Source organism: Nelumbo nucifera, chromosome 6, assembly GCF_055504915.1.
Source record: "Nelumbo nucifera cultivar China Antique chromosome 6, China Antique-T2T, whole genome shotgun sequence".
NCBI lineage: Eukaryota > Viridiplantae > Streptophyta > Magnoliopsida > Proteales > Nelumbonaceae > Nelumbo > Nelumbo nucifera.
Genome location: NC_142654.1, coordinates 59,377,601 through 59,400,644, shown reverse-complemented (window position 1 = coordinate 59,400,644; position 23,044 = coordinate 59,377,601). Strand labels below are relative to the sequence as shown.

Genomic DNA, 23,044 nt, shown 5'->3' with positions numbered 1-23,044 from the left:
CTCATCCTTTTATCCTTTATGGAGAATGACGGTTCAGACCAGGGCCAGAATTTGTAGGCCCAAAGTACTGTTGGGGTAGGTGCCAGTTCGGAATAGATGCCAATTCATGGGCCGGCGTTGATGAATAGAGTGTGAGTTGTCCGTACTTTCCGTATCCTTTATTTCGTTTCTTCCTTCAAGATAAAGCAAATGAAGTATCAAAACTTGTAATAATATAAAAACTTAAGAATAAATTTCTAATATTTTAATTGCATGCATGGTTCAAGAACAAACATGTGCATCGGGCCTATTCAGGCTTCCAAAAAAAATGCCCACCGACTATTTCCATAATATAAAAAAGCATTTTTTTATTTTTTTACTTCAATATTTTTATAAGGAATCTATTTAATATTTAAAACTGGCAGATTTGGGAAAAGCTTTAAAAGAAGGCATATCAACCATCTGTAATCAGAATGATGTACATTGTGTTGAAATTTTGAACTTTGATTGCATTTGCATACATTGGAAACTACTAATTTGGCATGATTTTGCTTTTTCAAAAGGATTATTTAGTAGAGCACCCCTATAGTTTTACAAATTCACTTGAACCTACCTTATAATCATGGTTTTCAAAACCAGATTGAATCAGACGGTTAGATTGGAAAAACCAAGAACCAGTCACCATTTTATCCCAGAACCGTCATTTTGGCAAAAAACTGTTGATTTGGTCAGCAAACTGCTGACCCGGGCGTTTGAACCATTCAGTAATTTGTGGCCATTTTTCTTTTTTTAATTTTTTTATCGGAATGGGCCATCCATTCGGTTCGAACAGTTGGATTGTTCAACGCAGGGACTGGACCCCTAAACGGTTCATTGACCGATTCGGTTTTAAAAACCTTACTTGTAATTGTCATCTTGATAAAACACCCCTATAATTTGCAACCTATTTATTTAATCAACCTTTCACTAAGTAGTGTTTGTGTTTGCCACCTGAAAATAGTAATATGATCACCTAAGCTGAATGGGAAATATTAGAGGGCATGGGCCCCATGATTGTTTATTCAAAAATTACTCCTGACACTTCTTTGTACAGAAAACAAAATTGACCAAATAGAATCAAATAAAGTGGTTGCTCACATCTTATTAGAGATAAAGATGATATTTTCATTTTCATTTTTTTGATTAAATTTATTTAAATAGACATTAGGGAGAAATTGTCATTTTCCACTGTCATCTAATTCAAGGTTGATTAATTAAGTCGAATGCAGACTATAAGGAGTGCTTTAGTAAGACTCAAACTGTAGGATTATGATGGGTTTTAGTAAATCTACGAAACTAAGAGTGATTTAGTAAATGACCCTTCTCAAAATAAATGTTTTTAAAAACAAAATCATTCAATGTTCTGGAACACTCCCCCTTTATTTGAGTCATTCCATATCTACTACAATGAAACCAATCAGAAATAAACATGTCAGCTCATAGGTTCATATTTATACGTGAAGTGCTCTAGGGCCAGTAGGCCCAGTACCTCCTGAGCTATTTGAAATCCTGAAATTGGATTTCATGGCATGCAATTATGCAAGACAACGGAAGAGATTGTAATTAAGGTCCATCAATTCCAGTTAATCAAGTTTCTCAAATTTGGGTTATTAGGTGTAGGTCAATTTTGTAAAAAACAAAATGGCACGTCATGTCAAGAATTCAATCAAAGGCATTAATTCGCAAGTATATAGATCTTTCTAAGACTTAGTTTGGTAAGAGCACAAATATAAATATATACAATGCAAATACATATAAAATAATACAAAATATAAGATTTTGCACTCTACATATTTGTATTTATACTACTAAACTGAGCGAAGTGCATGTGGGGCACCCACCCCGGAGCCCAAATATGATCTCCAAAAGCATGGAGAGAGAGAGAGAGGACAGGCTACTCGCCATTTTCATTGTGTAGCCACATTGAAGTGCAGGAAAAAAGTCGGTACAGCTAAGGAAGCATTTGATTGGCGGATCATAAGTATGGTACTCGTGATTTTTTGGATAAATTAGGTATGGTACTTTAAGAAAAAACTGGTCGTTAGCCCTGTTGTATGGGGTCCCATGGAAAAAGAAAGAAAGAAAGAAAGAAAAGGGTGGTTTTAACCCTTTTAAAATCCCATGGAAAAGAAAGAAAAAAAGAAGAAGAACCGTCCTATGGTGTATTTTAACTTTTAAAATGTTGAATGAAGTGGTTTTAAGCCTTCATGAAAAAAGTATTGAGTGTTCAGCTTCCTTCTCTGGTCTTCAAAAAGATGATATATCAAATGAAGTGTGACCTACCCTTTCTTTAAATATATTAGAACCTTGGCTTAGAAAAAATCTTTGATACCCCGAGAGTTTTGACACTCAAACCCCCCACCAACCATACTTGATTGATTACCGCTTACCACTTCTATGATAGCTGTTGATTGGTTCGAACCCCTATTTCAAAACTTTGTGAAAACCAGACGAACCAACCAACTGAGCACCACCTAAATCAGCAGTGCCACGTCTAATCTCTTTCCACTTATCCAATCATACTGACAACAAACCCGATTTTTTCTTGGGCTAGATAAAGTTATATAATACATAGAGTTCTGAATAATGGCCAGCGATATGCAAAATGGAACTCTCTTGTTCAAAGGTGTGCAAATCAGGCACCCAATCTTAAAAGAATTTTTGCATCGTGCCTGGACCCCCTTTAAATTTTTAACAATAAATGCTCAGCCTGACCCAACTCAAGTTACTATTACACCCTTCGGCTGTAATTGATTTGATAGAGAAACAAAAAGTTTTTTGGAAAGAATTTCCCCCAACTTTATGTTTCTCTCTTATTCAAGCCAAACATAGCCTAAGAGTAACATTGTGTTGGATCTTCTCTCAGGTGAACAGCCCAGATCAACTATAAGATTCCTCTGCATCATGTAGGGTAGGGAAGCTCACCACTTGATTAGATCAAGCCATCGTTTTCCTACATAATGAAGTGGGGTTGCATCGGGCTACGTGAGGCCTCAAACCGAGCCCAACCATCCAAAAGCTCAGGTTCATGGAGGCCAGGTTGCACCATCTCCAAATTTGATGAAACATTAAACTAAGGTTTAGAGTTGCTCTTCAGATAATAAAAGCCTTTCGAGAGAATTACTCAAGGCACGTACAAATTAAGGCCTTCTGTAAAATATTCTATGTAAAAGTAGCCTTTCTACATAAATAAAGGTTTGAGGGCATAGTCATCACTTCAAATGTTATTAAAAGGATTGCGAATGTAGTCTAGCAATTCAGTAGGAATCTTAATTATGTTTAAAGCTGCTTTCTGCTCCCCACACAAGTAGTCATAAGCCATTAACACCTATGGCTCCAGCATCTGCAAAAGCCCCACACAAGTAGTCACACATGGAGGTCTGGCACATTCCCGTTTTCTGATGTGGTGCCTATGTGGCAGAAAACGGCATCGATGCCAAACACCCATTACATGTCTTCAACAAATATCATATCATATCATGAAATCAGGATGTCAACTGCTTTGCAAAAACTTGAAAAGGAGAAAGGAAGATTAATAGATATCCAAGAACATTCCCACCCTATACCAGCCAATGACAGTGCCCTCTGTGTAGAACTAAGGAGATAAGTTGGTCACCTGGAACATCCTTTAATCATCAACATGTTTTCCCTCCTCAAACAGCCGGAAAATATGCACCTGCATTTCAAGATTACCAACTAACTCGAATATGCATATGTCTCCTTCTTCAAGCTTGTTCTCGCGTACAAATGCAGGCCACCCTCCACATAAGGCATGTGCTCCTCTGATAAAAAGTAGATTAACCACCCAAGATTCCCCTGTTGAATTATTGAGGATAATCTTTGTTTTGCATGGGGGAAGATGTGATTTAGCAAACCACTTTGGAACATGCTGAACAACAAATGCCCACTCATTAAGAGAAAACTAATAAAAGTGGAAATTTACAATATATGCTAGGAAGAGTTTGAGTATGTAAAGACATCAAATGTCCCTGTTATATACCACCAACTTAATTAACCTGAAAAATCATAACAATGTAAATCTTTTTCCAACTCGCACAGATTTATAACAGAGTTCAAAGAACACCATAAACAACCAAATCTAAAACCATCAATTCCTCAAATATATATGCTAGGAAGAGTTTGAGTATGTAAAGACATACAATGTCCCTGTTATACCACCAACTTAATTAACCTGAAAAGGCATAACAATGTAAATCCTTTTCCAACTCGCACAGATTTATAACAGAGTTCAAAGAACACCAGAAGCAACCAAATCTAAATCCATCTCCTCAAATCTAAACTAAACCGCTTGAATTGGTGCATCTGTGAGTTGATGATGAACTATGTGACTAGGCATTTAATGCTGCCATCAAGGTTTAGCTGCATGTTACTTTCAGACCAGGACCAAAACACCAGTGAGGAGTAGATTACACACTCTAGCTTCTCAAAATCTGAGATAAAAGCAATTCTAAGATGGTATAACTCTTAAAGAATGAAATTGTAATAGTAGGTTTCTGTAAATGAATGAGTCCTGAAGAAACACAAATATGGTGGAAATAAGAAGGGGAAATAAGATATCTGGTTAAATATAAATTTTAAGGAGATGCTACTGGAATAGCAAAGTCACCAAAATCCATAAAATGTTAAAACCAAAGTCCTGTTGAATGGGCTATATATCATCAAGGTAATAGTTGAATATCAAAATGCTATCTTAGCACAAACTGCAAATCTATGTCATAAAGGAAACAAAACAAGACAGAAAAAGCTAGAAGTTTCACATGCAGACCATAAAGCACTATTGCTATGTTATCATGTAGCTGCTCATCTAAAAGCTATCCTAACTCCGAACTTTCGTATTTCTTCAGTATTCCCCAAGGACAACAGAACTGTTTTAGCCTTGGAGTTACAGGGGGGCGGGGACAGCTTTAAGGCTGATTTCTTGTTATTATTCCGAAGATTTGGAAGAAAATAAATGAAAGGAAAAATATGAGGCAGATTCCACTACCCTCAACAGCCACCTGAGTGGATGGTAACAGTGAAAAGGATTTATGCAACTGATACATATAGTTGGGACAAGGCATTGATGAGTTTTGACAACCTCAGGCTATGATAGAAAATCAAAGCCAACTTATCTTATTCAGTACATTCAAACAAATCTTCCAATGGTATTGAAGGGGAGATATCATGAGGATTGAGGTGTGGCTGCTGCATTGCATCCTTGGAAATTGTTAATAGAGTTAAGGGTTAGACTATTGGCCAACTTCCTGGTTTCATTAAGCAAAAATTGAGAGTTGCTCTTTGGGGAATCTGGGCTTCTCCAGAGAAAAAGATAGTGAGTGAACTAAAAGGACATTATCTAACTCTCCCCTGGACTTATTGGTCATGGTAATTCAAAAAAGATCCCACAATATCATGGCTCAAAGGAATTCTAGCAATACTTATCAGCTAAGCAACTAATGGCAATAGGGGCTGTGGAGTATTGCCAACAAGATACACGCTATATAGATGCTAAGAGTAAAGATGTTTAATTTTTTTTTTTTTCTTTTTCTCCTAGGGACTGAAACAAGTATATCTGTTAGTCAAAGAACTGGTTGAGGAGTGAATAGGGTGGCATGGCATCTGGCTATAGACTTTTCTTCTGTTGCCTTTGCTAAGGATGTGTTTGATTGTGGAAATGAACTGAATTTGAATTATTCCACCTCAATGCTGTAGAAATTAAATAATTGTCACCCCTTCCATTTTGAGTTCTAACCTTTTCACCAAGTTCAACTACACTAAGGATCGATCCAAACATGGGAATTCTATACAAGGAATTGAAAATTCCTATTCTGCCTCCAAATCCAAATCTACCTAACCCAAGTGCAACTCAAGTATTTTGTTTGCCCTTTTCTGTTTCCTTCTAATTTTGGGGCTGTTTGAGCCCCTTTATTTTCTCATGAGTAAATTTTGTTTTTCTCATTTCAATGATGAAAGAATTCAATATAATCAAACACATCTCTGACACACAATCCATCCATCTGACTAATTGAAATAAGTGAAAGGAATTAGCAAGAAAACTAACCAAAACAAACCCGACGTACACATTTGATGCATTTAAACGTCTCTTAAAATAAGGAAACTTGGAGATAAAAGATTCTGCTGCTTCCTGGACCCTTATCTTTTCTTCTTCAGTTGCAAGCCTCTTCCTCGACTCAAGGTGTTTACCTGTCCCATTTGAGCCACTGTCAGGGACTTAATTTTTAAGTTTGCAGGAATTCAGTTAAGAATTATGCACATTAAATGATAACTACCTAGCCATGTAGGTATATAAATTTGCATGCAAGACGGGGTGGATATCCTACTACTATGGGTCCTAAAGTAGAGATTTCACAATAAAGGTGGGAAACTTGCTTGTGCACTCCATGGAAGCTAAAATTAAAATTTAGAGTTTGATGAAAAATATATAAGATTTGGGTGTTGTAATTGGGGTTTAATAACAACAGGAAAGCCTCAAGTTCTGGGGCTGTGTAATTGTACTAAAAATTTGGGGCCTCCACAACTCATCACATGTTGCATGTAAGATGATCAGGACTCCACTTGGATGTTCCCACCTAAGAGAGTAACTACATCAAAAATCATCATAACCAGATGAATTTATGAGTTGTAGAATTTTTTAACATCAATGTATATATAGAAAAATCACGTAATTGCATATCATGCTTCAATTCAAGCTGGTTTTTGGCCTGGTTACTCAATGGAGGAGTTCCTGGTTCTCTAAATCTGGAAGGTGAAACAAGTCGTGAGAACCCAGAGATGTGTGCAAATGCATATGGAGAGGTCTGGTCAGAGCAATGCTTCTCAAATACCTGGATCGTCTCTGCAAACCTTTGATAGAGATGGAGAGGCACAGGCACAAGCACAAGCACAAGCAACATGATTTCTTGATGGGCTAGTTCCTTTCTCTCTTCTATTTGAGAATGTAGAGACTTGGTCTGTCTTAAGAGTAAATGTACTGGCATCTCTCTCACATCCATTCTTGCCAAAAATTTTCACATTGAATATCAGATTTCCATCATATCGAAATAGTAAAAATTCATTATCCAGTATAGAGTGATCTACTAAAAAATCCTGCCATCCTTCCCCTAGATATATGCCACTTGAAGTCTGTTTTAATTTGACGAACCAACGATAACCCTTACGATCCTCTAGGATTGCTCTTCCAGCTGCTCTTTTTGAAATGTGCCTCGTAAAATTTGGAGGAATCCGCTGCAAAACAACATAAAAAGAAAAAAAAAAAAGCTCGCCATTCAGTTTTAGTAAAACATTCTTACAGATTAAAAACCAGAAAGGCCAAGAAAAGGGGAAATGAATTAACAGAGATAAAAGATTGAGAGTACCAACTGTTGGGTGGGGAGTCCCGGCAGCATAATCTTGAAGAAGTAATGCTTCCTGTCTTGACATGAGCCATTTTCACTCCTCTTCACCATCTCTGTCCTGAAGAAGTGGAGGTGCAGACCGAACAGTAATAGAAATTGGAAGAAGGAAGGTAAAGCAGGAAGCAGGATACAGGAACTGATAATTTGTAGAGGCAGAGTGTTACTGGCATAATCTCTGCGGAGTAAACGAGGGAAGGAAGCTCATTGGAATGAGTGAGAGTCCTTTTTCTGTCTTCCAAACAAGAATAAATTTCCTAAAATTTCGTGTACTTGAGACTTGACCGCTCGTTATCTGTATCAAAGATTTTGGCCATCTAATTTGGCGGGAAACCTTGAGATGCCCCATCTATCAAAGCCCATTGCCCAAACGAAATAGTCCCTCTCCCGTCACTGTGTGCCCTGAACGACCTGAAGGCGCAAGATCTGCCGGGTATTGATAAAAAGCCACAAGAGAAACTGTGGATAAGAGAGGGAAAGAAGATTCCTCTCTGCAACATCGCCACATTTCAAGAACCAAGAAAGAGAAAGAGAGAGAGAGAGAGAGAAAGGTTAAATCAGAACCTCGTGGAGATACCAGCAGAGTGCCAAGTTATTCAAACCATACCATTGCGTCAAGGCTTTGAACTTGCAGGCCTCAATCTTTGCGTCTGGGACAAACATCCTACCGAGGCTTCTGCAATCCTGTTCTGCACCACACTTTCAAGTTGAACTGTAATGGGTGGTTTGACGTTTGAATGACATGAATTTATTTAATTGTTATCACCGCACGGTCTTCATCCTCTTTCTTCCCTTCCCGAGCTATCAAGGATTCAAGGGGAGACATGGATGAACTTAACGTAAGCAGAACTTGACAATTCCGAACATTAAGAGGATGGAGAACCACGTTGCAGATCGAAGAAACCAATCTTATATCCCAACTTATTTGCAGAATTGCAGTGTGTGAACTGTGAACCCATCACTTGTTCACTTCTACTATTCCTTTTACTGATAAACAGTCTCAGGTTAGGATTGTCATTTTCTTGGGGGGCATTCTAAGATGGGAGCCTGGGAGGTTTTCTTTTCGCAGGTAGGTCTTTGTCTTTGACTCGGTAGGGACAGCCGGACAGGGTTGTGCCATGTGTGGATTGGACTTAACCCTGAGAATTCGTGTTTATGTCCAACGATCTCATAATTATCCAATATGTGTTTGTGTTTATGTCTGTCTGATGGGAGTACGCTGACAGAAGCCGAATTCGACTGAGTACTGGAGGACAGGACAGAATCTCTGGATGCATAATTGCATAGCATAGGGCTGGGGTGGGGAAGGTAGAGGTAGGTAATAGGTATTCGAGATTTCTCGGGTATTGACAAAAACCCAAAAAAGAATCCCAATCCTCCTTTTAAGTCGTGGTACGACCGTTTATTATGACCAAGACCAATGACCACGGCCCACAGGCCACAGGACAAAATCCGTAGAACTTCTATTATTTGTATTGTTGTATTCCCACGACTCGGATCCACGACCACGATCGGGTCTCCGAGTCCGGATCCACTGCCTACAAAAAAAGATCTCTTCCAAGGTCCAATATCTGAGACCAAGGTCAGATATTCCCCCCTCACCCATTCCACTTTAGGTTTTGGTCCCCCCTCACAAAAAATTTCTGACTCCGCCTCTGATGCCAACCCCATGTTTGATTAAAACATTGGCATGTTCAAAAATCACTGGCGTCGTTGAGTGGTTCTGTGACCCTTGTCACAAGTAATATTTGCTCCGTTTGCCTACTAAGTTTCAGATTCTCAGGCTGTGTTTGGTTTGAAAAAAAGTAGGAAAACCTATACAATGTTTGTAAAGCTTTTCATACCTTTTATCTTCCTTAAACTACATCTTGACATTTTCCTTCAAACCAGACAGCCTAAAAGAAACTTAAATTCCCCCAAAATGCATTTGACATTTCTCTAAATTCCACCTTGTTACGATCGGCGTAGGAGCAAGCCCAGACGAGGAGACCCAGGCCCATGACGCTCAAAGCCCAACCCAGTGCACTCCACAAATCATGCGCGCAACACCTCCTTTGAGGTTCGTTTACACACATCGTCCACGTCAAGAAGAGTGATCAGAAGTTTGTTAGTTTGTTAGAGGTCATGATCTCTCTACTATAAATATCTGTAATAAGCAATCGAAGTGGATATGAGAAAGATAAACCTATTAGTATCCTCTCGCTTCTCTCCCTTTTCTCTCGTCCATTTCAGGAGGGTGAGCTCCCTCAAACCAGCTCCATCTATCCATAGCAAGTTCAGGAGAAACAAGCTCATCAACTGGTATTAGAGCTTAACTTCGATGCCGACCACCAGATCTACAGCGGTAGAAGAAATGATCAATCAAGGAGTTGAGAGACATCAAGGAGACTCTCTCATCATTGGTTGGGAAGTTTGAACGATTGTCGGCGACACCTAGAGCTTCGGAGATCGAGGGATCCAGAAGCAGCAGCAGCGGGAGCAGGTGAAGTGGAGTCTTTCCCATCAAGGCCGCCAAGATAGACTTTCCACTCTACTCAGGTGAAGACCTTGTTCCTTGGATATACTGAGCCGAACGTTACTTTGAATTTCATGAGACCCCAGCAAACCAAAGAGTCTCCGTTGCCGCCATTCACATGGACGGCGAAGCCATTATATGGTATCAATGGTATTGTAAGACCCACCCACAAACCACCTTGTTAGACCTAACTGAGGCTCTACGCGTGGGGTTCGGACCCTCTAGCTACGAGAACTTCAATGAGTCTCTCTCAAGAGTGAGAGAATACCAAAATGAGTTCCAACGGTTGGCCACTAGAGTTCATGGCTGGCTGGAGGCCACTCTGGACCGACTTAAGAAACTTGGGAGGTCCACTGGGTTTCAGGCGGGCCCAATGCAAAAAAAATCCATATCCTAAGACTGAACCGAACCCAGAACCATTGCTCCCAACCCCCACCATTCCGATAACCACTACCGCTAAGTCCATACCACCCACCAAGAAACCCGGTTCATTGACCCTACCTTACCGGAAACTATCATGGACTAAGATGCAGGCCAGAAGGGAGAAGGGTTTGTCCTATAATTGTAACGAGAAATTCGTCCCGGGTCACAAGTGCAAGGACAACATGTATACCTTCTTCAAGTTGACGAGGAGGGTGAACCTGATCCACTTTCAGAAGACCCTGGGGTTCAACAGATGGAGGTGATTTCGGAAGTGGAATACTGTGTTTATCTCCCTGTAGGCTCTGTTCGGAAACCAGGCCCCAAGAACCACGGGGTCCACGGTCAGATCTTGGGGAGGAGAGTGGCTGTCTTGATCGATAGTGGGAGTTCTCTGAACTTCATAACTCCCGAACTAGCCCGGCAGCTAGGACTAATGATTAAGGCAGTCCCAACCTTGGCAGTCAATGTAGCCAACGGCCAGCGTATCACCTGCGAAGGGAAGTGTAAGTCGGTTGAGCTCAAGGTTCAGGGGTATACTTTTAGGGTGGACTTGCATCCCTTGGAGTTCAGAAGAGTAGACGTGGTTTTGGGAATACAGTGGTTACAGCTTCTAGGCCCTGTGATATATAATTGGGCCGAATTGACAATGCAATTTACATAGGAAGGTCGTTCCTATACCCTAAGAGGGGTTAAAAACCAGCCCATAACTGCAGAAAACTTGGAAGTTATACTTAAAACACTGTCAGTACAGTGCTACCCCCTTGCAGATGATTATGGGCTTAATGCCTCTTGGACCCACAGTAGTTCCTTCCTCTAAAGCTATAGACCTTAGTCCGGATCAAGCCCAATAGCTCCAACTGTTGCTCCAAGCTTACTCTGATATTTTTCAGGAGCCCACTACCCTACCCGCCCCTAGAGCCCATGATCACAAAATACCCATTCAACCTAGAGCCCCGCCCGCCAATGTTAAACCCTACTGTTACCCCCATTACCAAAGGGTAGAAGTGGAACAGATGGTGAAGGAGTTGTTGGACAAGGGTTTTATCCGGCCCAGCAGCAGCCCGTTTTCGTCACCTGTTATCTTGGTAAAGAAGAACAATGGTAACTAGAGACTGCGTGGATTACAGAGCTTTGAACAACATCACAGTGAAGGACCGGTATCTAATACCCTTCATTGAAGAGCTATTTGACGAGTTGGGTAAGGCTAAATATTTTTCTAAACAGGATCTGCGGTCAGTCTACCATCAGATCCAAGTGCATCCCGAGGACATACACAAGGCTGCATTCTGGACCTCGGATGGGAATTTCGAGTTCCTAATGATGCCTTTTGGTTTAACCAATGCACCTTCTACATTTCAAAGACTCATGAATGAGATCTTTAAGCCCTATTTACGGCTATTTATGCTTGTATTCTTTGATGATATACTTGTTTATAGCCCAAATTGGGCCGCTCACCTGGATCATTTACAATGCACATTGGGCTTACTCCGCCACCATCAGCTGTTCGCTAAGCCCTCCAAGTGTTCCTTTGAACAGACCCGGATTAGCTACCTAGGGCACATTATTTCCAACGGGCAGGTGCATACCGATCCAGAGAAAACAGCTTGCAGGGTCGCATGGGCCAAGCCAACCTCCCTACGGGCTCTCAGGGGATTCCTTGGGCTCACTGGTTACTACCGCCAATTCATTCAAAATTATGGAGTTCTTGCAGCACCCCTTACTAGATTGTTGAAAAAACACTCTTTCGAGTGGGATCAAAAAGTCGAAGAAGCCTTCCAATTACTTGAGAAGGCAGTAACAACACCCCCCACATTGGCCCTTCCCGATTTCAATATGGAATTCAGGCCGACGGCTCAGGCAAGGGAATAGGCGCGGTCCTGATGCAGCAAGGTAGACGACCGGCCTTCTACAGTAAAGCCCTCTTCCCTCAAGCCCAAGCCAAGTCGACCACTGACCACCGCAGCATCAAACATCTGCTAGAATAGAGAGTTCTGGGCCCTAACCAACAAAAGTGAGCCTACAAATTGTTGGGGTTCGACTTTGCCATTGAGTACAAGCCTGGACCTTCTAATGCCGTGGCCGATGCACTTTCCCGGGTGGATGACCTTCACATAATAGGAGTGTCACAGCCAGCCTATCCCTTGATGGACCAGTTTAAGCAATGAAGCCCATGACGACCCTCACCTGGCTCAGATACGGACCCAGATCCTTGAAGGATCAGCTCTTACTTCCGGGTACACTGTGAAAGGTGATGTTCTCTTCTACAAAGGTAGAATGGTAATTTCTGATAGACCCAAGCACCACCAAGAATTGTTCCACTTTTTCATGACTCAGCCCAAGGGGGGGTCATTCCGAGGCTCTCCGTACCTATAAGCATATGGCCACTCATTATCATGGGAGGGGCATGAAATGCATGGTACAGGAGTATGTCGCAAGGTGTGCGACGTGCCAATAGCAGACGTATAACACACAGGCGCCTGCTGGGTTATTACAGCCTCTACCCATACCAGAGAAGGTCTGGGAGGAAGTTACCATGGACTTCATAACCGGGCTCCCCACATCTCAAGGGAAGTCGGTTGTGCTGGTGGTTGTAGATCGGTTAAGTGCGCACACTTTATTGCACTCTCCAAACCTTATTCAACATCCACCGTAGCCCAGGCCTACATACAGGAAGTGGCCAAACTCCACAGGACCCCACTCCATTTTGACCAACCGAGATGCCCTCTTCATGAGCTCCTTTCGACAGGCCTACTTCACAACCCAAGGGGTACACCTACTTCACTCAACTAGTTATCACCTAGAGACAGATGGGCAGTCGGAAGTAGTCAACCATTGCTTGGACACTTACAGTGTTTTGTGGGAGATAAACCCAGGCAGTAGGCTCAATGGTTACCTTGGGATGAGTTTTGGTATAATTACCACATTCCAGATTTCGACAGGAACCACTCCTTTTAAGGTGCTTTATGGGTGTGACCCTCCATCTATTTTACCATACGAAAGGGGGACATCAATTGCTGAGGTTGAAGCCCAACTTTCAGCAAGGGACAACATACTCAAGATCCTCAAGTTCCATCTACAACAAGCTCAGCTACGTAAGAAGATAGCTTATGATAAGAAGCACCGAGAGTTGGAACTTTCAGTTGGGGATTGGCTCTATTTGAAACTCCAACCATACAGACAGGCGTCTCTAGCCCAAAGATCATCCCAGAAATTACCTCCCCGTTACTTTGGCCCATTTCAGGTGGTTGAATGAATTGGGGACGGTATTGGGGTCGTTGCCTACGGTCTCAACCTCCCTACAAAGTGCCAATTGCATCTCATCTTTCATGTTAGCCTTCCGAAGCCTTGTCTATCTTCCTCGGATGTCGCCAGCCCCACACTTCCTTCGTTCACGGAGGCTGGAGAAGTGGTGTTTGAACCACAACGTATTAAGGATGTTTGTTGGGTGAAAAGTGGCGGCAAGGTCCACAAACAGGTCTTAGCTGTGTGGTATACAGGAGGATGCCACTTGGGAAGATTACAACCAACTTCAGAAACAGTTTTCCACCATCAACCTTGAGGACAAGGTCATTCTTGACGGGGAAGGGAATGTTAAGATCAACGCAGAAGCAAGCCCAGACGAGGAGACCCAGGCCCATGACGCTCAAAGCCCAACCCAATGCACTCCACGAATCATGCGTGCAACACCTCCTCTGAGGTTCGTTCGTTTACACGCGCCGTCCACGTCAAGAAGAGTGATCAGAAGTTTGTTAGTTTGTTAGAGGTCGTGATCTCTCTACTATAAATATCTGTAATAAGCATTCGTAGTGGCTATGAGAAAGATAAACCTATTAGTAGTATCCTCTCGCTTCTCTTCTTCCTCTCTGTTTCTCTCCCTTTTCTCTCGTCCATTTCAGGAAGGTGAGCTCCCTCGAACCAGCTCCATCTATCCATAGCAAGTTCAGGAGAAACAAGCTCATCACACCCTTATGTAATAGAATTCTTTACAATTGTCAGAAAGGCCTCAAACAAGATGTCTGATTGTTATAGCGACTTGCTCGTACTCCCGAGTCCCAGACTGCTCCATGCATTTTGTTCCCCAGGAAGCCAGAACCAGGTTATTTGCCATCACAGAACCAAATAACTATCAGAATGTATAGGCTAGGAAACAGGGCTGTTGTTAAAGAGAGAACAGAGAAGTGTTAACACGGACAATCCAAAAAATAAAAATAAAAAACTTCAATCAGATGCAAGGTCTACATTAGTCCTAGATGAGAAATTATTTGTTGCACAAAGCTATAAGATTTTACAACTTTGGAAATGAGGGAATGGGGAATTTTTCGTGTCTGCAACCTCATCCCGCACAACCAAACCTCTGTTGCTTTGTGAGTAACAAGTATCCATGCAAGTAGAACAGAAAATAAGGCTTTTTAGTATCTATGGTTGAATAATGTACATTTAGATGTGTAAATAACAGGAAGACTATTTAACAGAATACAAGCAGAGAAGAATTTCCATTTCAATTTGCATTATCTGGAAGTCATAAAACAGAGCGATGGATGATAACTTCTTTAACTTAGGTATAAACAGAAACTGCAACCAGGGCTATAGGTATAATAGGACAAGTGAGCCTCACAGAATAAACGACAGAAATCTTTACTCAACACTAGCATGGAGGCTTGCCCTTCAATTTACATTTGGAGCTGACTTTGATATCCTTTCGTCTTCCAAAAGTGAATATGGATCAATATATTGTGGCGGTGTTATTGGTGTTTGGCTTGCATCATGTACGAAACTTGAACCAAAATACTGCAAACAAATCCATAATCAGTTGTTGTAAGTTGTTAAACAAGTATGCTGGGCACCTCTCCTTACATGCACAAAATACAGATCCATCTTACCTGCAACTTAAACCAATCAAAATTTTCTAAAGGTTTTCATTTGTGTGTGTATGTGTATGTGTATGTGCATGTTGTGTAAGTTTGGGGGAGGAGGGAGGAGGGGGGAGGGGAGGGGAGTTGAAGTGATGGGATTGAACTAATGGGTTCTAGTTGGGCTGCTGAGATAGCATCAAACAAACCATGAGATATAACTGGAACATGTCAGTTCACAAATAGAGACCTACTCCATAAAAGGGGCCATTGCTTGGTATAATGGTAAAATCTCAGGCTGACAGCACGAGAATGCTAGTCCATACAAGAAGTAACAAATTCTAACAATTATTTTCCTTTTTCTGAATACTCGCCAACTTAATGAACTCCCTTCAGATCAGTTAGATTCTGAAGGTAGATTAAATGGTGCATTACATGTCAGATAGAATAAAAAATAATTCTAAGTAAAATTTGATATATAAATCTTGCAACAAATAGCAGGGTTCAGGAAGAGGGCTACCAAGTAGAGAGCAGAAAAGGATGCAATTGTAATGAGGATTAGTGGCCCAAATCCCAAAAAGAATGTTCCTCCAATTGTTAGCAGTAGTTTAGCTCGTGGAATCAAACCCTGTATAAAAATATGCAAGTAACGTGTAAGCAAATGTAATATAAGAATAAGATAATAAATCTTGCAACATTACTGAATTATTTGAACAGAGTAAAAAGTCAGCAATGATTCTCAGTAAATTATTCTTTAGATCAAATAATCAAAGATAATGTATTAATATGAAGGAGAAATTATAAAAGATGGTGTATGAGAGAGAGAGGTTACATTGAAATCTATTTCTGTTCAAGAACTGAGCATATATAAGCTCCTGAGATAATTTACACCCACTATACATTAATTCCTGATGGAGCCCCAAGCTCCTCCAGCTAGTGAGACCAATAGCAATTGCATTCAGCCCTCCTTGTCCCTCTTTTCATTGCCTTCCTACTTTTCTCTTGTCATACAGCATCAACTTATTGGTCTTCCTCTTGTTCCTTCCCTCTTCTTCTATTACCTTTGTTCTAATGGTTCCTTTTTCAATATCCTATGAGATCCCATTAGCCAACTGTCCTAATGTTTTGGCCACATATTATATAATTTTCCACCTCTTATGCTATCTAGGAGACTAGGACTCTTTACAAGAAACATTTTCACAGGATTTTCTGAAAAACACATGATCATGGTTTTGAAACCAGACCAGACCAGACAGTCAGACCATTTGACTCAGGAACTGGTCATGGCTTCAGGTTCGGTTTTGGACCCAAAAACCATTTGACCGGAGTTCAGACCAGATGATCAGACCATTTGACCTAGGAACCAGTAGTCAAAGCGGTTCCATTCCCAGGTTGGTTTTTAAAAGCATGCACAAGATAATGGTTTCATAGTGTAGTGGAGAGGGTGACTGGATTAGATATTCATTGTTTAAGGATCAATGGAACATTACAAGCATAAGAAACATATTATATTGATTTTGCACATGGGCTTTTATTTCCCATTTTACATTAATATGATCATATTTTTAATTAAAAGTAATGGTTCTTTTTGCTATGAAGTGAACTATATCTATCTCAGGATTGAAAGGAGCACTTGGTACGAAAACATGAGAAGAAACTAATGATTATTCCACATCTTTCCATTGTCAGACCCTCCTTTGAATCTTTCCTTACAACTCCATCTTCATCTCTACTGTTCAATGGTCACAAAAAGAAAATCAGGTGGGCAAGATCAAAAGGCATCCCTCCTCTCCAATAATGCTATTATTAGGTGTAAAGGATTGTTTTTCAAGATATGGAAGGTTTATATAGCATAGGGATTCTAATCTTTAATGCTGTAAGTAAATATATATTTGTTGTAACTTCAATATTCTAGCAAATTTCTAAAGTAGTTTTTTTTTTCTACTTTTTAATCAGTACTTGTCAAGTAGAATGTAACTTCTACAAGGATCAATTTTTGATTTCTTATTGTTGCCAAGTAATGTCTAACTAAGTATATGTGCTTTGAATATCACAAACATGTAACAGTAGACATATGCATTTAGAATCAACTGAGGAGCATAAATTACAAATTTAACAAAATTAATTGATTATTTGTAGTAAATTTCAGCTCAAGGAATACTAAATACATTAGTCAAATTATGTTCAAGAACCTAGAATGAGAAGACAGTGACATTGCATATTAACATACCAAAATCCAAGACCATCTTTCGGTGAAAAGCGAGTGCTAAAATCCCATCCTTCAAACAAATAGTAAATGTTTGAAATAACTGAATTATAACTTAATTATCAAGTTACAATTATACACACACATATATACTATTAATCTTCATCCTTTGCGGGGGAGGGGGAAACCTCAAGGCCTTCACTGTTCAATGCCATGGATCGCTCCCTCTGATTTGTTAAGCTTTTCTCATAATCTGTTGAAACTGCATTTCTCTTTGGGAAACCTCTGTTATCTTCCTCCAATCTTGTCTCATCATCAGGTCCATAAACAGTTCTCTTACTATCTTCAAGCAGTGAAGTGGGAGTCATACCTCTTCTCCTTAATTCTTTCATAAACAAAGATTCTGGAGGTTCTTCACCTGCAAAAGAACTCTTAATTAGTGGCATAAATGAATGTATCCAATTGTTTTATAACCATAAAAATCCATTGATAATTTTATGTAAGAAACATAAAAATTGGGTAACAAGCACAGCGATAGAAGTCTGCAAAAATGATAGCCAGTTCATTCTATGCGCATTACTAAGGGAAAAGAGACATCACAGTGCTCACTGATAATGGAATGTGTAAAAGAAGATGTCACAAACTCCAAGGAATTCATGAGACTAAAATATTAGAAAGGAATTAAAAGCATAGCTCAGCAGTCTTTCTCAACCAACATGACTGGACTCCAAAAAAATTAGTGAGACATCACAGTGCTCACTTCTCTTAAAATGTGTTAGGGTTGAATGGGTGTTTTTTGCCCTTTGGTAGAGCAGTGGGAGGATGCTTGATTGGTTGCATGTTTATAACTGAAAGGTCTGCATTTTGAGTGGGAGGTTATCAACCAAGTTTGTACCTTGTCTTTTTTTACTTTTTTGATTGAGCTTATTTTCTAATTTACTGTCAAAGAAGTATTTGAATATGTTCAAACAATGGAAGAGAAATTAAACATAAAAACTGCAAGATTCACATAATATACTACAAATTTTGGCTTTTAATAGGTGGTTAGGTGTCTCACCTTCACATCACTCTCAAATTCTACAAGTTACTTCCAAAAATAACTTAATGAAACCCTGGTTTTTATGTTAATATGCCAAGGACCTCACAAAAATTTCTAGTGATTACCTAAGACCAGGTTTGTTGCACAGAATCAGAGCAAAAAGGAATTGAATTGAGCCCTAAATTCCAGATCTAATATTTTGCACACAATTAAAAGGAAAGAATTGGAACTCAATGTCAATTATTTTGAACTAAAATACATCGATCAAACTTAGAGGGGAGCTATTATTTGGAGTTTTGAACTTTCTTCCCCTAACCCATCAAAACAACCTAGCCAAAAGCATTAGAATTTATAGACTTGGAATTCCAAGACCTAGCTCCAATTCCAATAAAAAGCAGATTAAGTATATCAGTGATAGAATTGAGTGGTTCTTAGGAGGCCTTAGGAAGTGTATTCATGGACAAAACAGCACTTGAATTGATCATCGTTTTACAGTTATTGCCTTTGATGTGTTCTGCACAGCTACCACAAAACTCACTTATATAGTCTTACTAAACTGCAGGTCCTTCTGAATCCTGATAACTTGTACATTCAATTTGTCCTACTTAGAGCTTGTTTAAACTTCCAGCATAATGTTCTCCATGAACCATTTGCTAAAAGCTATACAGTCACTGCAGTTTTGCACCAATTCTTTGTGAATTTGTCAAGGTAAACTATGTTTCTTCTATGCTAGATTCACATTATTTTTCTTACCAGATATATGTAAATATCAATATCAATATTACAGTTATCCACTAAATTAGTTCCATCAGCAAGAGGACCAAAGCTAGTGCACCTCGGAGCTGTGAATTGGTAGTAAACAGCTTCTGGGGTATCCAAATGCATGAGATTGTACCTTACTAAAGAAAAATTATATATAATAAGGCAAAATGGTATTACGAGTTCTAAAGCAGCATACGCTACAACCAAACACCAGAATTAGATCTTGTAACTCGAATGGATCACCTAAAATCAGTTCAGACAGACTTTGCAATCGAATTTTATGTAATCTCAACTTCCAAGCATGTGGGCGGAGAAAGCGTGTTCCTCTCCAATTAAGAGCAAAGGGTAACAGGTTAATTGGAGACGGAGATAGAATCAGGAGAGGAGATGCACAAAGGTTTATGAAATTTTGCAAATTAGAAGTTAAACCGTGGCAGGACAATCACAAACTCACAATAAATTTTATGATAAATTAATAATGATGACAAGGTAAGGTTAACAACCACAACAAGTTTACATATAATTCCATTAAACACGATATCGTTCTCTCCATCTCATCTTAAAATGACCAGAAAAATCAAAGCCGCAGAAGCAGGACAAGCATTAAGGTACGACGAAATGTTCTCAAGAGAGCTTACCGTTGCTTTCATTCTCGCCGTCTTGAAGTCGACAGCACACCCTAAACCCTCTACCGAAGGAAACTTTTGAGCTCCGACGACTCTGCAAGTTAAAAAACTTCTTCTCGGGCGCTGTGAAGTCGGAATCCAAACAGAAGCAGTTGGATTTCCGATCGAAATCTGATCGGAAAGAGAGAAAAGGTGGCAAACCAGAGCGAACAATATGCAAAGACGCCATTGCTTTTATGTCCGTATCAACTGGAGTGGAATTCCATTACGAAAGAGAACAGACCAGAGACCACCACAATCGTATAGAAGAAGCAAAAGATGATGAGAGCAAAAATTTTGTTGTCACTCGGAGAGCGTATTTTATCAATTTCCGGATTTATATCTTTAAAATGCACATGTCCTCGTGCGCTGCTTTTGTGGCCACAAGTTGCGGTTAGGGAAGAGAGCAGTCAGTTACAGAGAACCGCAAGCCCAACGCGAAGCGACGCGAGGGCTAGATCCGATTATCCGAACGAATGCGGGTTCTGATGAATCCGCATCTCCTGCCCATACAAACTCTGTACACGTCTAACCACATAATATCGCAGCCACACATGGATTTCCCAATTTATGGGGGTAGTGTGTTGTGGGTAAACGTAAGGAGAGTTTGTGTGGGCAGGTGATTTTATACTTAATTAGCGGGGAACCTGCGATGCAGGATTTGGTAAAAAAGGTGAAATAATGCATTTATAAATGTTTCTAATTAAATATTGTAATTAATAATATTAACTAATTAATAATAATAATAGTAATATTTATTATTATTATTTTTTTTTGTGGATATAAAATTGTAACAACAAATTGAAAATAGCAAAATAAAATTTAATTACATATCAACCACATAAATATTTCAAAATAGATGGGAACAACAAAAACAAAAATAATATACACCATTTTCAAATAAATAAACCAAGCATTTTAAACACAAAATGTTGATAAATAAATGCTATAATTAATAATGTTAATTAAATAATACTGTTAATTGTTAAAAAAATACTGTAATTATGAAAAATTACTATTAATTAATAATATTGTTTTTCAATAAATACTGTCATTATGAAATTAGTGTATTTATTTAAACTACATTAATTTCTGAAAATTAGCATATTTTCAGAAATATATTGGTAATCTCTTGTCTAAAACTAATTAAATGTAATTTTTTGGTAATTACAGTTTAAAAATAATTTAGTTACAGCTTAAAAATAAATACTGTGAATTATATTACTGTTAATTAATAATTATATTTATAGCTTAACTTATGGCCACTGTTACAGTGGGGTCGGATCATTCTCACATTTAGGTAGCTAAATATGAGACCCTAACCTTGTTTTTTCAAGTTGGTTTGGGTCGGGTTCGTGGGTTGGGTCAACTTTTTGCCAGATCTAGATATAGATAAAAGGGGGGGGGGGGGGGGGGTAGGATAAATAGAAATTAGAGATAGTTTAGGAGAGAATCTCTTGCTGAATTAGAGATAATTTAAGAGATAAATAGGAGTTAGAGATAATTTAGGAGATAAATAGAAATTAGAGACAATTTAGGATGAAGTGGGGGAAAGTGGTGCCACTTGGCTAAACATTAGAAAAGCAAATCCCTCTTTCTTTATTATTGTTAGAAATAGTTAAGCATATGCGATTTCCTTATTGGTTTAATGGGTAATTATGTGGAATTAAAAAAAATAAGAAAAATAAAAAAAAAAACAGAAAATTAGAATGGGGGGTTTCCAGCAAGGAGAGCTATGCTGACATGGAAAGACTGATTTTAATATATAGACCCCGTACTAAGTACGGGGCAACTAATTTCAACTTTTTCAGATTTTTTGTTTGATTTTTTTTATTTGATTTAACAGATTTATCCACTTATTTTATTATTTGGCTACTTATGCTTATACATAGATTTGATTTTTTTTTTTAATTTAAAAATTAAATCAGGTTTAATTAGTATTGACAGCCTATTTCATCTAAAAGTTGGGACCCACACCTTGGTAATAACTCTTTTGTTTGAATTAGTAAATTGAATTAGAAAGATTAATATGGCCCCGAGTGGGTTGGGTATCAAGTCCAATGGAAGCATTAGTTTTTGGCCATTTTTGTCTTGCATGAACTTTCTAAATGGATATTAATTGTTATAAATTTATTAATTTTTGGAAATAAAACTTGTTAGTTATTATTTTTTATTAAAAATTAATGTTAAAAACTAATTAATACCTTTTATTATATTTTATTTTTTTATTAAATTTGCATTAATTAGTATTAACTTTATTATTAAGTTATTAACATAATTAATTATATTTAATTAACTTGTTATAATGGATTGCTATAATGGTGGTTTGTATTATAATGAGTTGTCATAGTCAGTTTTTTTTCTTTTAATCTTCGATATTTAAACATTATATAATAAGGATGCATGCATTATCCATATATTGGACGTGTACGGGAGGGAGAAGCCAAATAGAGAACAATGGGCAACTGAGCATTGGGTAAGCTAGCTATTTAATTCAGAACAATGGATGTCATCACGGCAGCAACTCAACTAGGGAAAACATATCATCCTAAAATTGAATTAAAATTTTAGAAAGAAAGCTCACCAAGCTATTCTTAGATTGGAAATGGGATTTGTGTTCTTAGACTCCATGTGGATGACAAATTTAATGAAACACAATATGTGTCTGACCAATTTAATTTGTTTGCATATCCAAAAAACTGAATATAATCCAACTATATATGGTGTTGTTTTGCAAGTCTTTTTAGAAAGATCTTTTAGCGGCCTATATGGTTAAAAGACATATTGAGCTTTTGGGGTTATATCTTTAATGATAAAGACCGTTTGATAAATAGTTCACTCTACTAGGCTTTTAAAAGCATATTTAGAGACTATCTATCATGCAGAAAGACCAAAAAACTTCATTTGAAGTTTCCCGAAATTCAGCATTTTTTGTCTTTTTGGGTCTTTCCGTGCATGCATCTTCTCATCTTTCCAGATTTTAATTTGGTTATCAAACAGAAAAATACCATTTTTTTGTCTTTCAAACTTGTCGAAGCCCATAAGACCACGTTGAAAGACTTGCCAAATGCCACCACCTATAGTGTCAATTTAAGGGGTCAAAGAAAACATCATAAGATACAACTATGAAGTAATAACAGTTAAACAACATAAA

General features: G+C 38.8%; 2 protein-coding genes across 7 annotated transcripts; both read right to left on the bottom strand.

Moving 5' to 3' along the window:
- Positions 1 to 3,110: 3,110 nt before the first annotated feature.
- Positions 3,111 to 14,604, bottom strand: LOC104604217 (B3 domain-containing protein Os01g0723500-like). 6 transcript variants are annotated; one of them, XM_010268479.3, is made up of 5 exons: positions 7,995 to 14,604; positions 7,395 to 7,856; positions 6,864 to 7,263; positions 6,080 to 6,222; positions 3,111 to 3,907 (listed from the first exon to the last, which is right to left on the bottom strand). In XM_010268479.3, exons 2-5 carry the CDS (start codon positions 7,482 to 7,484, stop codon positions 3,647 to 3,649), a joined length of 894 nt encoding a protein of 297 aa, XP_010266781.1. In that variant the 5' UTR covers positions 7,485 to 7,856; positions 7,995 to 14,604; the 3' UTR covers positions 3,111 to 3,646. The 6 variants fall into 6 exon arrangements, with proteins under 6 accessions (XP_010266781.1, XP_010266782.1, XP_010266780.1 ...); XM_010268480.3 differs by having other exon boundaries at positions 7,395 to 7,841; XM_010268478.3 differs by having other exon boundaries at positions 7,395 to 7,921; positions 8,038 to 14,604.
- A 149-nt stretch (positions 14,605 to 14,753) lies between these two features.
- LOC104604216 (tubulin alpha-6 chain) lies at positions 14,754 to 20,211 on the bottom strand. The gene is made up of 4 exons (XM_010268476.3): positions 19,864 to 20,211; positions 17,613 to 17,842; positions 15,739 to 15,846; positions 14,754 to 15,156 (listed from the first exon to the last, which is right to left on the bottom strand). Exons 1-4 carry the CDS (start codon positions 20,078 to 20,080, stop codon positions 15,034 to 15,036), a joined length of 678 nt encoding a protein of 225 aa, XP_010266778.1. The 5' UTR covers positions 20,081 to 20,211; the 3' UTR covers positions 14,754 to 15,033.
- Between the last annotated feature and the right edge of the window lie 2,833 nt (positions 20,212 to 23,044).